Raw genomic sequence first — 17,083 nt, forward strand, 5'->3', positions numbered from 1 at the left:
TAGGAGCAAGAGTAGGCCATTTGGCCCTTCAGGCCTGCTCCGCCATTCAAAATGATCATGGCTGATCGTCTAACTCCCAGTACCCTGTTCCTGCTTTTTCCCCATATCCCATGATCCCTTTAGCATTAAGAAATATGTGGAATAGACTTCCATTAAAAGCTGCAATAACTCCTTTAAAGAAAGCTGGATAAATGTTTGATTGAAGGTAATAGACATAGTTGATCAAATACCCTACAGTTCTTGTGCTGCCGAGAGAGGTGAAAGTGTCATCTGTGGAATGCGACTGGTCAGGTTGTGTACATAGCATGTATTACATTGGATATCCTCAAAGGTGAGTGTAAGGTCATGTTATTACATTGGAAATTCTTGAGTTTCATTAGATCATCTTTGGGATTGGAGACATTTGAGATTCTTATCTTTTTGGAAGTTCTAGCTATTTGCACTCCCTCAGGAGATCAAATTGGAGAGAATTCAGTACAGTGCATTGTGGTCTTAATCAGTAAAATAGCCTTTATTCATTCCATCTTATTTTCTAATGGTGTACCTCCATGTCTCATAGGTATAGGCTCAAGCAACTGCACCTACCTTTCCCTGAACTGTTTCCTGTAAATGCAGTATAAAGAGATAAATTATTTGGCCTGAGGTCAACTTCACTTCACTGAATCAGTGTCGAGAATCGGGAAGTTCCAATCAATGCTGTGTGATTTGGCTCAATTCATTTCTTTTCAAATTTCCACGGCAATTAAAAAGCAGAAAGGATTGGCGCAGCAGAAAATTATTGCCGTGGTTTTACTCCTGACGAGTAAATAAAGTGTGAAAACACTGAACAGGGACGGGCCGTCACGGGGACAGTTTAGAGGAATGTACCTACACCCAATGGAACGTTTTTTTTAAGTTTTAATTTTAGATCATGTGGAAAGACAACATTATATCCTGTCTAGCCGTAGTGACCTTAGTTAGTCAACTAAAGGTTGTATCACAACTTGTCCCAGTTATTCCATGTCAATCATTAGACTTCTGGCTGAAGAAGTCACTTGTGGAGGAGTCTGTTTCTGGTTATTTTTTTCCAGCGTGGATACCAATTCCAAAACGGGCAGTGGAACTGAAAAGGCAGAGGCGTTCTCATCTTTATAAGGGTTACAAACAGGTTATAGGATAGGGCATGTAATCTGGAAACAAACCATGTGATCTCCTGGGAGAGGTGAAAAAAGATAAAAACCGAGTCCAATTAGGGAAAAAATAAAATCTGCAAAATTCCTCTCCAACCCCCTTGGCGATCGAAACTAATCCATAAGACCACTCTGGCCCTGATTAATGTTATATGGTACCTACCTTTTATACGAGATGATCTCCGCCCCATCCAGAAGCAAGGAATTCAGCGAATCAGCGTTCACCGCATGAACGGCATCCTTTTCAACAGGACCAGGATTCTCTGGGAAAAGAACCACCTCCTAACATCTAAGCTGGTTCCAGCCTTACATAACGTGAGATTGTGACCCCCCCGATCCTCCCTAACCTATTTAGTTGAAGCAAACTGTATACACAAACACAATCTATTCCGTTCATCATTTTAAAAACCTCCATCAAATCTACACTTCTAGTGTAGAGTCCCAGCTCTTTGGCAACTAAGAAGTTTCAAACTGGGAATTAATCTAGTGGCCCTCCTCTGCACCCTTTCCAAAGCCTCAACATGCAAAGAGACTATAACTTGTACTGGATGCAAAGAGATATAAGTTCCAAGCACTTTCTGTCTCCCCCAACCCCTATCCCTCTCCTGTATTTTATTTCTTCCCGTCTTTAGGTCTCCCCACACAACTTCCCAATGGATAGGGCGGACAGGTGATCTGCTCCCGGACCTAGGCCAAAGCCAATCTTGAGCCGGCCGCTAGGAGATGAGCAAGAGCAGCCTGGGTGACTCGCCCTCTTTTCTTCCCTGTTAAAAATGACGATGCTGTATTTACACAGAATAGGCACAAAAGTCTGTTTATAAAGAACTCCTGCCCAAGAGTGGCTCAGTGAAAATCAGACACAACACAAATCAAGGTGTTGGCATCCACTGGTCATTCACATTCCTTAGGTCAATGTTCCTATCATTTCGTAACAAATTCTAATATTTATTTCGGTCATTCTGAGGTCACTGACTGACTGACCGTGCATCCAATGTGCGCAGATTGTCTTAAGGTGATTTCTTTACACGTGAATTAATCCTCGCCATAGTTTATTCCTGTTTTAAGAACGTGGGGCAGGGATTCCTCTGGTGCCCAAGTGCAGTGACATTGCAATTGAGTCTATGAAGAATTCCTCTGCTCGCTGTTTCTGGCAAAATGGTGAATGCATTTTTAAAATGGAAGAGGTGAAAGGTGATGTAGAAAGTCCAGGTGTTTCACTAAATTTGTGCAATTGTCTAACTGGTGATAACAAAAAACAATTTTTTTTATTCGTTCATGGGATGTGGGCGTCGTTGACAAGGCCAGCATTTATTGCCCATCCCTAATTGCCCTTGAGAAGGTGGTGGTGAGCCGCCTTCTTGAACCGCTGCAGTCCGTGTGGTGAAGGTTCTCCCACAGTGCTGTTCGGTAGGGAGTTCCAGGATTTTGACCCAGCGACGATGAAGAAACGGCGATATATTTCTAAGTCGGGATGGTGTGTGACTTGGAGGGGAGCATGCAGGCGGTGTTGTTCCCATGTGCCTGCTGCTCTTGTCCTTCTAAGTGGTAGAGGTCACAGGTTTGGGAGGTGCTGTCGAAGAAGCCTTGGCGAGTTGCTGCAGTGCATCCTGTGGATGGTACACACTGTAGCCACTGTGCGCCGGTGGTGAAGGGAGTGAATATTTAGGGTGGTGGATGGGGTGCCAATCAAGCGGGCTGCTTTATCTTGGATGGTGTCAAGCTTCTTGAGTGTTGTTGGAGCTGCACTCATCCAGGCAAGTTCCATCACACTCCTGACCTGTGCCTTGTAGATGGTGGAGAGGCTTTGGGGAGTCAGGAGGTGAGTCACTCGCCGCAGAATACCCAGCCTCTTGTAACCACAGTATTTATGTGGCTAGTCCAGTTAAGTTTTTGGTCAATGGTGACCCCCAGGATGTTGACGGTGGGGAATTCAGCAATGGTGATGCTGTTGAATGTCAAGGGGAGGTGGTTAAACTCTCTCTTGTTGGAGATGGTCATTGCCTGGCACTTATCTGGCGCGAATGTTACTTGCCACTTATCAGCCCAACCCTGGATTTTGACCAGGTCTTGCTGTATGTGGGCACGGACTGCTTCATTATCTGAGGGGTTGCGAATGGAACTGAACACTGTGCAGTCATCAGCGAACATCCCCATTTCTGACCTTATGATGGAGGGAAGGTCATTAATGAAGCAGCTGAAGATGGTTGGGCCAAGGACACTGCCCTAAGGAACTCCTGCAGCAATGCCCTGGGGCTGAGATGATTGGCCTCCAACAACCACTACCATCTTCCTTTGTGCTAGGTATGACTCCAGCCACTGGAGAGTTTTCCCCTTGATTCCCATTGACTTCAATTTTACCAGGGCTCCTTGGTGCCACACTCGGTCAAATGCTGCCTTGATGTCAAGGGCAGTCACTCTCACCTCACCTCTGGAATTCAGCTCTTTTGTCCATCTTTGGCCCAAAGCTGTAATGAGGTCTGGAGCCGAGTGGTCCTGGCAGAACCCAAACTGAGCATCGGTGAGCAGGTTATTGGTGAGTAAGTGCCGTTTGATAGCACTGTCGACGACACCGTCCATCATTTTGCTGATGATTGAGAGTCGGTTGACGGGGCGGTAATTGGATTTGTCCTGCTTTTTGTGGACAGGACATACCTGGGCAATTTTCCACATTGTCAGGTAGATGCCAGGGTTGTAGCTGTACTGGAACAATTGCAAGTTCCAGGGGGGTGCAGTACCTCTCTAACAATGTATGGACGAACTGATCTTGTGCCATGGCAGCTCTTGGGAATTCTGTCCTCCTTGTGATAACCATTTTAAAAAAATAAAGAATTCAACTCAGAAACAAATTCTAGTATTAAAGTGATACTCAGATGTCAAGAGTAGCTTTATTGCCATAATATTAACCTCATGCTAATAAAGTATTTTTTTTCAACAATCTTTAGAAAACTTTACTTCTAATCTGTTTCCATTCTCCCGTTTTACGCTGTAGGTATGCTTAAATCAATTTCTGATTGGCAAAAAACAAGCTCCAAAGGCTGTATGTTGGATCAACCAGGAGACTGGACATTGTGGTTTGACATGGCTGTGTCACTGAAGTGACCTCATCAAACCATGACCTTAAAATGAGACCAAATTTTAGAGGGCCAAATGAGTCCATAAGATTACTCAGTGGCACCTGCTGAGATCTGAGTGTCACCAGAACAATTTTACTCACTGGTAGTGCTCAAAGGGTTAAAGAATTTCAATGGATGGGTGGAATGAAAGCAAAAAGTAAGGATAGATCCTTGAGGGATTGCGGAGGTAATTGTGCGGGGGTGGGAAGCGAAGCCATTGCTGGAGTTGCTCTGGCTATGATCAGATAGGTAAGAGTGGAACCAAGCGAGGGCAATTCCACTGAGCTGGACAACAGGGGATCCAACATGTCAAAGGCTGCAGAGAGATCAAGGAGGATGCACCACGGTCACAGTGGATGTCACTTGTGACTTTGGTTAGGGCCGTTTCAGTTTGGTAGCACGGACGGAAACCTTTTTGGAGAGATTCAAACATGGAGTAGCAGGAAAGTTGGGCACGAATTAGGGAGGTGACAACATGATGAAGAACTTTGGAGAGGAAAGGGAGTTTGGCAATGGGATGGTAGTTTCCAAAGACAGCGGGGTCGAGGTTGGATTTTTGAGGAGTAAGATGATGACAGTAGTTTTGAAAGCGAAAGGGACAGTACCTGAGGAGGGGCAACCGTTTACAATGTCACCTAGCATGGGGACCAGGAAGGGAAGTTGAGTGGTAAGCAGTTTAGTGAGAATAAGGTCAAGGAAGCAAGAGGTGAGTCTCATGGACAAGATAAGCTTGGAGAGGGCAAATGGAGAGATAGAAGGGAAACCAGAAAAAAGATGTGGGTTCAGGGCTTGGGAGAAGGGCTTGAACCATGGCCTTCTGACCCAGAGGCAAGAGTGCAACCAAACGAGCCTTGACTCAAGTTTCTGTTATGTTAAAAGGCACAACTTAGTGACCAAATTTGTTGCTAGTAGCAGGTTTTTTTCTTAATTTCCCAATAAAAAGTCAAAATGTGAGAATGTGAAGTTGAGTTTTGAATGCAACTCAGTGGCTAATTCCGTCCTCGGGCAAATTTAACACAGTAAGTTCAGTTATAGTACTAATCAGCTACCAGTTTTGAGGTACATGCTAAAGAAATCACTAGACTCCACTGTTTGAATAAACTTATTGATCAGATTCTCATAGCATGACATGGTTGGAGAATAAAAGCCATCTTGTGCTTACACTTGAATCATTGCCTGGATCAGCTCCATAAGATAATATTGGCTAAAGAACCAACACGATGAATAGTTCTCTCCTTTACATTAAATAAATGCATGGCCTTATGCTTGGGCCTTTGCCCTGCACATGAGTTCAGTTTGGATTTCCTTACTTATGACTGCAAGGTATGCACCTAAGTCATAGACCATGAACATACATCAACTATCAGACAGAAGGAGATTAAATATAAGACATTTGTCATTCATTTTGCCAAAAATGTGTTGATACTAAGCCAATATTATGAATTCCTCAGCATCTTAGTTCATAATGACCTATTTTCCTTCTTGAAGCGCTGCAGTCCTTGTGATGGTTATCCCACAGTGGTGTTAGGTAGAGAATTCCAGGATTTTGACCAGTGACAATGAACCTCTGGCAATATAGGTCCAATTTTTTCCCCCGTTGCCAGGAGGATTCAAGCAGATGGACATGTATCAATGAAAAGGTTTAAAGGTCTCAGTTCAATTTGTAAAATTTAAAATAAGTTTGGAATTTTCAACACTCTTTCCCATGCTTCTTTCTAATTCAAAATCCAGAGGGAAGATCTGGAAAATCCTTGCCATTGAGTTACTGAACAAGGAAAGGAAAAGTTTACTATTTATAGAAAAAGCACAAACAGGTGTATAAATAACGGCCCAAAAATTGCTCCAAGTGGCGAACCAACGGAGCTCGCCGCTCCATAGATTTATACTAACCCACTAACTTACCGCGCGCGGTCTTTACCGGGTGCACTTCCTGTAATAGAAAGCGGAGAAGAGCCCAGTGTTAGCTCCAGCGAAGCCAGGACCCGTGGGAGAAGCAAGAGAATCACTCCCACACCTCGAACAATCAGATCGCTGCATTTTTGACACGCTGCAAATGGTTTCTGCAAGCTGCAACGTAAAACCCAGGAAGTGGAAGGTACAACACTAAAATCATTTGTAAAAACAGTTATAGACAGCGAAAAAAAGAGGGTAAGAAATAATCAAATTGATTAAAAGAGACAGAAGGAAAAAGGTAAAAAATGTTTTTAATTTAAAAAAAAAATTTTAATGACCAAACACGATTAAAATAAGGAGTAATGAGACCCCACATTTTTAAAAGTTAATTCTTAGTTGTTTGGCAGTCATTAAGACTTACCGCGTGTAAGTGTACACTTAGTGTAGACCTGTTTTGTGGCGATATTACTTACTTTCCAGCTGGGCAGATGAGCAAGTTGGCGATGGAACGTTGGGCTAGAAATTGGGCCACCTAACGCCCAATGCTTCGGTGCTACGTGGCCTCCCGAACATCCACGATGGTGTGCGCTGGACTTGGTAAAGGGTTTAGCCCATGTGCAAATAACGAATGCCGGCAACATGTAAAGTAAGGAGGAAATGCATACAATCGGTGTACAATGCTGATTTAAAGTAATAGACACCATTTTGGACTTAACGCTCCACTCAACGGACTGCCTTAACCACGACCATCTGAACGTGTCTTAGAGTGCCCGTCGGTACCTCCCACCAGCGCTATTTAAAGGGACCATGCAGGATTTACAGGTTAGTTGCTGGATTATTGCTTCTGACTGCTGATGTATTTGTACCTGTGTTTGGAGGTCTCTTATACTTGAATACTAGGACTAGAGGACATAACCTAACATTTAGAGCCAGGACATGCAGGAGTGAAGTTGAGAAACGCTTCTACACGCAAAGGGCGGTAGAAGTTTGGAACACTCTTCTGCAAACGGCAGTTGATGCTAGCTCACTTGTGAATTTTAAATCTGAGATTGATAGATTTTTGTGAACCAGGGTATTAAGGGGTATGGGGCTAAGGTGGGTATATGGAGTTAGGTCACAGGTCAACCATGATCTCATTGAATGGTGGAATAGGCTCGAGGGGTTAAATGCCACTGCCGCTTTCTGCCTCCTGTTATGTGCCACCTTCTCCTGCGAGTAAGCGGGATGTGTGTCTGGGCAATGTGCCTGTCATGGTTGAATAGCTGCCAGTGTGCGGGGCCTGTGAGTTATGGGTGGGCGGCTTGCAACAGTGGTAATGTGTAAGGGTGAGAGGAAGCATCTGATTGGAAGAGTTGCGTACTGATGGAAAGAGTTGGTATGTGGGTGATGGGGGGTGTAGTGCGTGGAGCAGTGGATGTGGCTAGTGGTGCAATTGGTAGGAGGCGCCACTTGACAGTTGACTTCACTCATTTTGACCACTTGTATCAAAGCATTGAACTTCTTCCTGCACTGCATCTATCTTCATGGTGCTATGCGCCTGGCATTGACTGCATCCCCTGCTACCTCCCACTGCCTTTTGGGCATGTGTCTGGAGGGCCTCTTGGCACCCCCCCCCACCACTCCGTGGATATAGGATGTCCCTCCTCCTGTCCACCTCTTGCACCAAGGCCTCCAGTGCATCAGCAGAGAACCTTGGTGCATGCACTCTCGCAGGCCTGGTACAAACTCAGATCGGCAGATTGGTGAGGTCTGGCATGCAGATTGGAGGATGTGGGATTTAGTAGTGCGCAACCTTTATTCAATGTTTTAGCATAACTCATCAGTTTGTAAACATAGGGACGGGACCTGCATTTGTATTCTACATGTGCGATGTCTGATCTCCATTCAGATTCCGTGTAGACAGCAGACTGTTATTTTTAGCAAATAACAGGTACCGGCTACCTTTAAGAGATTTTGGCAGGCTGTCAGAGAGACAGCCTGCCTTTAAGAGATTTGGGCTCCCTCTGCTGGGGGAAAGTGCAAATGTCGTGGAATCGTAGTGACAAGACCTGGATTTTTCGCATGCATGAGTTAAGTTCTGTGATAGCACGAATACCTGAGATGGGTCGACCAGGCGCGGGTTAATCGCACAATGCGATGCTCGCGCCCATTTTTGGAGGTTAATCAATTTAACAATGTTTCCACTAATTGCAGCCGTCGATATCCCTTTAATTCGATCATAGTGGATGGCCTGTCCCTCCGACTTCTTCCCCAATCATGGGTTCACCAGCCTATCAATAAAAATGGCTACCTTCTGCTCACAAGAGTGGATTCTTGACAGACAGCTCAAACAGTAATAGGTGTGGATGTTGATAGAGAGCCTGAAATGAAATAGTGGCTTAACTATTGCCCCCAGTTGTTGTGCAAACACATCGTCAATGTCTGGCTCATTGACATATAAGCTTCTCTGTCTCAGTGTCTGCAACATATGGCTGTAAGAAGAATTTGAAACCTGTGTGGACCCACTTTAATTTAAAACGCCTCACTTAAATATAACTCATTTTGAAATCCCGTGGAAAAATGGTCCAAAATTCCCAAAATATAATAATGACCAATCATTTCACACTAAATTTGATGTTAATATTTAAAGTAATTATAAAAAGACAGGAAATTGCATGACAACGGATGCAGTTTTTACAAATGTCATGTCACGGGACAGACACTAAAATTACATTAATAAGGTCACTCGAATGTCAGTAGTCATAATTACTGTAATACTGCTCCTAAACTAAAGCAACAACCACCTAAAAGCACTTTAATTATAAATGAAAATGTCATCATGTCTGAATCCCACCACGGCAAGTTGTGAATTCGGTAGATCTGTTAATTTGTGATTCGCATCAGAAAAAATGACCACAAAACATTGTTATAAAAACCCAACTGGTTCACTAATGACCTTCAGGGGAACGTGATCCCACTACTCTGTCTGGTCGAAACGTGACTGCGGTTCTACTTTACATGGTTGACGTTTAATGCCTTTTGAAGTGGCCTAGAAAACCACTTAGTTGTAAAAATAATCGCTGCCCAAAAAGAAGGCCCATTGCCACCTTCTCAGGGCAACTTGGGATTGGGCAATAAATGCTGCCTTGCCAGCGTCACCCAAATTCCAAAGAACAAATAAGGAACTTTAATTGTGCTCACCCTGTTGTCCTTTGCTCATCCTTTGTTTCTCTTCCCTGTTTTTCTTTTTCTTAATATCGATCTTTTGTATCTAAAATAATTTGAATCTACTTTTAAATTCTTTCCTGACCACCTTTCTTCTTCCTGGCTCCATTTTTGGCAGTGGGACTACTTTAAGTAAAGTGCTTTTGGTTGGCTTAAACCTGTTTCCAAAGAAAGTTTTATTAGCTAATCAAAAGCCAGAAAAGTGACGATTAACATGGTTGCACCATGGTTACGGCCAAGTCAATTCCTGTGCATTTTTGTTCATCAAAACGGAAAAGGGCTGCTGACAATCTAGCATCCATGGAGGAAAAGAGCACATCTGGACAAGTAAACTAAGCCACCGTATCTCAAGGGTTAACGATAAGCAATACAGTAGATCCTTAAAATGGGTCAAAGTAAGAGAAGTCCTGCAGAGCAAACTATTCCATAATTCAGTAGCCAGACTTGATGAAAGAGGAGTGCATACCCGCCCAAGGATTTTGCATAGTGAAAAATGTGCCACAAAAACATGTCCAACATCATAAGTGTTTAATTAAGACCCCACTTTTACACATACCCAGTTGAGTTATGATGCTAATTAGACACAACCACTGAAAGTATTTTATAGTTTCAATGGTGTAATGAGGCTGTATGTGTGTACAACATACCTGTGGATTGCGAGAGCTTCAAAATAATGAATAGTTGGCAAATGACCAAGTTTATAAGGCCATTGAATTGATCATTTTTAACTTTCCCATGCTAGTGTATCTCTTTTGAAAGAGCACATTATATCAAGATGGTGATTTACTTTGTGTATTTTATATTTTATTTGAATTGGGCCTGGGGAAAGATTTTCTGTCAAGTGACACAACTTCAAATCAACCAACGACCTGTCACGAGGGTGAAAGATGCCACTCCAGAACTCCCTCCTAGATCCCTCCAGCTTGCCACCTTCCTCTCTCCTTTCAAAAGCCCGTTACATTTTTAGAATTCATTCAGATTTTTCTTTGAGGTGCAGCACTAAAGACCACCCTTGTAACAGAACACAGTGGTACTGTAGTATTGTCCAGGGGTCAAACAGAAATTCTTGTTACTTACAATAGATTATTGAATAGACACGAATCAGTTCTTCTCCTAGTCTTTGGATGGTGGAAGAATAAACATTCTATCAGCCCCTACACCTTAGTCTCTAAATGACAAATTAGGTTCATTACAAATAAAGGTTAAATAATAGCATAAAGTTAATACAGTAGATTTCACTTGGTTACAGATTTCTATCTTTAAGCCTCCTCAAATGCAAAAATAACAAAAGATGTGACACTTCCCTAACTCTCTTAATAATACGAAACCAGGGACCAGAATCCATAACATAAAATATGTATGTGATGTCTCACCTAACCACTGAGTCCTTAATTATTCACCTCTACCTCAATGAATTCAGAAAAACTGATGAACTGGCCAATTTATCCCTCGGAATCGGTGCTTCTGACTACCGAGCGGTCCGTCAAATATCAGTGCCCTGCTGCTCAGAAAGCTGTCTCCAGCCAATCAGCCAGATTCAACTGTGCAGATACTAATTATGAAGTGCTACTTATGAAGTGAGATCAGCACCAATGGCTTTGCAGTGAAACAGTATTAACAATGATGGCAGGTTGATCAGCACTGAGTGCAGGTGGGCTGTCGCATCGATGAGATGGGGGAGGGAAGAAATCAAAATACAGAATGTTCTGCTTTGGCATTCTCTAATGGTTGACCGTATGTCGCTGTCTGCAGGCAGTGGGCCTGGATCACTCACTTTCTACCACACCAACAGGATGTGGATTCTACCTCATCTCAGAGGCACAAAGCCATGGTAACAACAATTTAAAGTGACTGGTCTCATCTCAAAGATAGATATTAAAAATAAAGGGAGTTATGATTTGAACTGCTAGTCATCAAGGCCATCTTGAAAATTTTCTTATTTACTTTGCCTTCACCCTCCTCCCCTTCATTTCTGTTTTCCTTCCCATTGGTTCAGCCTCAAGGGACATCACCCATGTGTTCACTAGGTAAAAACTAACAAATCAACCACGTCTGGTCCTGATTGGCTTCTGTGTGTCTCGGTATCAGGATAGGTAAGATGTACAGCCCCTACAGCAGGAGAGCCAGTGATTGAGAAGAGAGGGCAAGCTTTTAAAATGATGGAAGAACTGGTGCTAGTTCATTACCTGTAAAGATGTAAGTGCTCCGTGGCAACCTTATAAAAATATGGCTATCTCACTAGGCTATATTTGTTTTTGTGAATGAACTGTGGGTGAGATGCTCAGCTTCTATATATTGTTGATTTGCTTGGCTGAAAGAAACTCATTTAAAGCAGCATACAGGCACAGGAGGGCTAATGGGTGTTAAAAATAGTTCCTCAAGTCACATTGGGCTGTCACTGCAGGGATAACCACTGGAAATAGTACATCTACCAATGTGCACACCCAACAGTCGTACAGGCTTTGATTGTCCATTCATTCCCACTTTGAGGTCAGTCGTTTCTGTCAGAACGTTGTTTATAATCATTTACAGCAGGCTCTTTGATGGGTTGCCTCACTCTTTCGTCTGTATTCCATTTTCTAATGGCATTTTACCTGTTACACTGTGTGCACTTGGTTGCATTCTCATGGAGCCCAATTCAATGGATCCATCAAACAACCTGACTATTTGAACTGACGGAATCAAAGTGTCTGCAGTGGGTCAGGATGGCACAATGTGTTAGGGCATCTTTTCCCTGGTAAGTATGTATCCCAGAGGGACGGGTTGAAGTTTTATTTGACTGTCCCACGTTAAGTTATTCTGCATCTAATTGCCAGTAGACAAAGTTCAATCTCTCCCCACCTTCAGCACTACTTGAAATGATTTCATGGCCTAGATTTGAGCGACTGAACTTCACGACCAGTGGCAGGTATATCAGCATTGAGTGCAGGTGAGGTGACTTGGTGATGAGATGGGAGAAGGAAGAAGTCAAAATACAGATTGTTCTCCCTTGGAATTCTCTAATGGTCAGTCAAAGTTCCAGAAACCTTGGAGATGTCAGCAATCAACTGCCTTTTCTCTCAGCCAGAAGAATAAAACGGAATAAAACAGAGTACAATTAAAAACTCGGGGCTTTACAACCACAAGAATTACATAGAATGTACAGCACAGAAACAGGCCATTCAGCCCAACAGGTCCATGCTGGTGTTTATGTTCCACACGAGCCTCCTCCCTCCCTACTTCATCTAACCCTATCAGCAAATCCTTCTATCCCTTTCTCCCTCATGTGTTTATTTAAGTTCTCCTTAAATGCATCGACGCTATTCGCCTCAACTACTCCTTGACTAAGTAAGGTTTGTGTATACGTGGTGTGAGTAGACACATTGAGCATGTTACCTTGTCTTATAACGATCCTTTCTCCATCTTCTTCATGCCCACCCACCCCCCCCCCCCCCCTCTACCAATGGGCATTTGACTTCAGTTTAAAAATCTAAGGAAGCTTTTTCTCTTGACTTCCATGCAGGACTATTGGCTTTCACTCCTTTACAAACGGTTGGTGGGAAACAAAGTTCTCACGGTCCAAGTGGCAGGCCTGCAGCGGAAACCTAGGCCCGGGCGAGTCATACGGGACAAGCTGCGGATCTACGCCCATTGCACACACATCCGCAAGTAAGTCTCCTTTGTAGTGTCTTTGCTCGTCATTTAGATAAAAAAAACACACACACATCCAAACTCGATGCCTTTCAACTGCCAAGTAATAATATTATCAAAGGAATAGAGGGCACGCCAAAGACCAGGACAAAAGACTGCTGCCCTGGGATGGAGTGCTGGATTACACTGAAGACTAAGTAAGTCTATGCCGCTGCTGACATCTGGGGATCTCCGTTTTACCTCACCCCCAGTTAAATGAGCACTGCCATCAAAGGGCATCATAGTATTTTTTTATCTTGTCAAAGGGACAGAAGTCACTATTGTTCCAGCTTTGCTGAAGGTAATTTTCCGACAGATAAGTGTCCCAGAACTTTCATCAGTGCCAATGACATGAATGAGCACGTCAGATGATAAGTGATGCGCATTAAAGCTAATGGCTGTTCCTTCTGATGATGTACTTGGCTTGTCTCTCCACCATAGTTGATAGTGTCCTTTTCCCTAAGTATTGTGTATCTGTATTAATTCACCCCCGTCTGAAAGATTAGAATTTACGGGTCAAGAGAGAAAAAAAGCGCTCCCTCTTCTGAACTGCAATCTAGTTAATCGAAAATTAAGAATGTATAACAAGACTAAACATTTATTTAGGATCCTTAGTCCTCGTAAATAGTTCATTTTTTGAGGGGGAGAGAGTGTGGTCTAGAGATTGCCTAGTTGGTTCTGAGTTCAAGGCTGGGTATGCAACAATTATGATTGAGGCCAGGATAGCTGGCATGTTGGCATGGGACCCAAACGTTCTATAGGGTTTAATTAAGAAACAGCTGGATAAAAGGAATGGATTGCTACCCCACAGGGCTGTTTTAATTAAGAAATTTCTCTTGGGGCTAGTACAGTGCTACAAGATGTTGGTGTATTTACAAGCTGTAGCCTTGCTGTGGTAAGGGCATGGTAAGGGCATGGGTTCTTGCCTAGAGTTACATATCCCCCACATAATGGAGGTCCCAATCTGAGTCATACCTTCAGGGGGAGAACCTTCACCACACGGACTGCAGCGGTTCAAGAAGGCGGCTCACCACCACCTTCTCAAGGGCAATTAGGGATGGGCAATAAATGCCGGCCTCGCCAGCGACGCCCACATCCCATGAACGAATAAAAAAAAAAGAGAACATAGCCAGAGAGGAAAGGAGAGAGGAGGAGAATAACATCAGAGGAAGTCACCACAAGTTGCTCCCATCCCCTGTAATCAGTTCAACAACAGCTTTAGGAGACACTTGAGAATTAGTCATTTTCCTACCCTTGCAAGTAAGGAACAGATACATGGGAACAGCGGGGTAAGGGAAGAGGCTTTGTTTGTATATAAACCTAAATTCTTTAAAAATTTTGGATGTGGTTTCTTTTTAAAAAAACAATTTGTTGCGTAAGAACTACAAACACTTATTAGAATTGAATGTGTGAGTTTAAATTTCTGGACCAGAGGCTGGGCATTAGTGAGATGTTTATTACAGATTGGGATTGTAAAACATCAACATTTCATGACTAATCTCAAGACATATTCTTCATATTAGTCACAAGGATTAAGCGAGTCAATGAGAGATGGTCATTCACCTCTGCCACTTTCAAACGCTGAATTGGTTGTCTCAACCAGACACTGTGAGGAGCTCCCAAAGCACAGGATAAAAAGACCCACTCTTAGATAGCACTGTATCACTGTCAGCAATGTCTCAAGGCATTTCACGTATAACAATTTACTTTGAAGTGCAGTGACTGTTGTGATGTAGGCCAATGTGGCAGCCATTTTACTACCAGCAAGACCGACTAAACAGCAACGAGATGAATGTCCAGTTAATCCGCTTTTGGTGATATTAGTTAAGGGAGGAATATAGGCCTGGACACCTGGAAGAACTCCCAAATATTCTTCAAGGGAAGGGGGGTGGGGTTGGGCTGTAAAGCAATGGAGCAATCGCCCAGACAGCTTCCACATAACTAATTTCAGAGCAGCATTGGGAGAGACCATGGCAGCAGTATATCTGGCTCCCTGCACTTTCAGCTAGGGAGAGTGTATAATGTGCGAAAATTCGGACGGTATTGGGGAGTGGGGGGTGAATGCCACAGTAAAAGGATCGAATCACACCTCAGCAAAAAAAGATTGGAAACAGGCTGAACAGTTATGAAAACACATATCAAACAGAAAACAAAAAGGTTTGCTTGTGCTGCAATAGAATGCAGTACATTACACCATGAAAGCCCTGGCATCCATCGCATGTTATGGAGGGCCTGAGGCCTCTTGAAGTCTGGCAATGTTCAGTAGTAATTGTCTAAATTCAGCTGTACCACTCAACACCTTGTTGGAAATGGCTACTGTTAAAAAAATACATATGGGACTATATCCTCTCCGCATAAAAAAGATCAGGCAACGGGAGTTTTAAAAAAAGCACCTTGTTTAGAAAAATCAGTGTTCAAATTTGGATCACATGCTGGTTATTGAGTATTATTTATATCCTCTATGTGCACTGGAGTTAAGAACATACAGACAGACAAGGAAAAGAAGAAGTCAATCAACTCATCCCTCTACTAGAAAAGTATGAACTTGCCGTTATATAGCACCTTTCACATCCTCAAGAGGTCCCAAAGCGTTTCACAGCCAATGAAGTATTTTTGAATTGTGGGCAAATGCAACGGCCAATTTTCACAAAACAAGGTCCCATAAACAGCAGTGAGATGTGGTTACATAGAATCTACAGCACAGAAACAGGCCACTTGGCCCAACTGGTCTATGCCGATGTTTATACTCCACACGAGCTTCTTCCCACTCTAGTTACCTCTTCCCACCCTGAGCCCACATCCCCACTATTCCCTTCTCCCTCTGTATGCATTAAGCCTCCCCATAAATGCAACAAATTTCTTATCTTCCAAGGAATAAGTGGCCTCCTTATACCTCGTACCAAAATGAACGACCTCATATTGAATTTCATTTGCCATTTATCTGCCCACCCTGTTTGTATCTTCCTGTATTTTGGTGCAGTCCTCCGCATTATTAGCTGTACCTCTGAATTTGGTATCATCTGCAAATGATGACCCCATACCTCTAATTTCTGAGTCCAGGTCATTTATGTATATGGTAAACAACGGTGGTCCCAGCATGGAACCCTGCGGGGCACCACTTCCTACTATCTGCCAGCCGAGAAACGTCCCTTAATTCTGTTTTCTGTTTTGTGGCTGTCTTTCAATCCATTCTGCTACCTGGCCCCTAATTCCACACGCCCTGACCATTGTCACATATCTCTTATGTGGTACCTTATCGAAGGCCTTTGGAAAGTCCATGTACATCACATCTGTCACATCTACTCTTTCCGTTACTTCTTCTAAGGTTGGTTTCAGTATCCAGGCCATTGAAATAAATTAATTCAAGGGTCTTCTTCAAGCAGAATAAATCCAAGAACCCCACTTAGCTTTAACAAAGACGGTTTTTGTTACAGTGTTAAATTTGTAACTAGTTTGCCAGAAAATGTGCTGCTTTGGTGAGGATCAGTAATGGCCTGCACGGAAAGTTTTCCAATCTCCCATCCAAAGGCATTTCAATCATTCATGCCACAACCAGTCGCAAATTGAAAAAACACACACTGCTACATATCATTAAGAGCGAGGTGTTACTGTGTGAAATATTATACAATCCCAGCATGTGCGTGCATCCTTAGGCAACGGATTGACAATGTCTGAGAGAGGAGGTCGTTAAATGAGAAACATGAATAACTGGAGCAAGTGTTCCGCTTGGATCTGGAATTTTAGATGCATAAAGGGTTTCTTTGTTTGGGAATTGTGGAGATGATTTAGTTCTTCAATCCCATGCCATTTCAAAACTTTATAGTACAAAGGATCAATGCCCTCCAAGGTGTATCCAAGTAATCTGTGCTGTTGGCATAAGTCAAAACGGATAATTAAGATCAAATGTATGTTTATAAGCATATATAAAATGCTCAAGTGCCTCCCTCCAGAACTTCTGACCAGCTCTGCCAAGACCTCAGTGAAACCCACTTCAAAACAAGATTCTCATTTTAATCAAATGTGCTACTCCCGCTG

General features: G+C 43.1%; 1 protein-coding gene across 1 annotated transcript in view; it reads left to right on the top strand.

Annotated features, from left to right (window-relative positions):
* hpse2 (heparanase 2) overlaps positions 1–17,083 on the top strand; it is a 220,012-nt gene that overhangs the window by 172,529 nt on the left and 30,400 nt on the right. Inside the window, exon 10 of the mRNA XM_068002697.1 lies at positions 12,882–13,027. Coding sequence (XP_067858798.1) covers positions 12,882–13,027 — 146 coding nt within the window. The remainder of the gene's footprint in view (positions 1–12,881; positions 13,028–17,083) is intronic.

The sequence above is a fragment of the Heptranchias perlo genome, chromosome 21 (assembly GCF_035084215.1).
Source record: "Heptranchias perlo isolate sHepPer1 chromosome 21, sHepPer1.hap1, whole genome shotgun sequence".
In the NCBI taxonomy this organism is placed as follows: Eukaryota; Metazoa; Chordata; class Chondrichthyes; order Hexanchiformes; family Hexanchidae; genus Heptranchias; species Heptranchias perlo.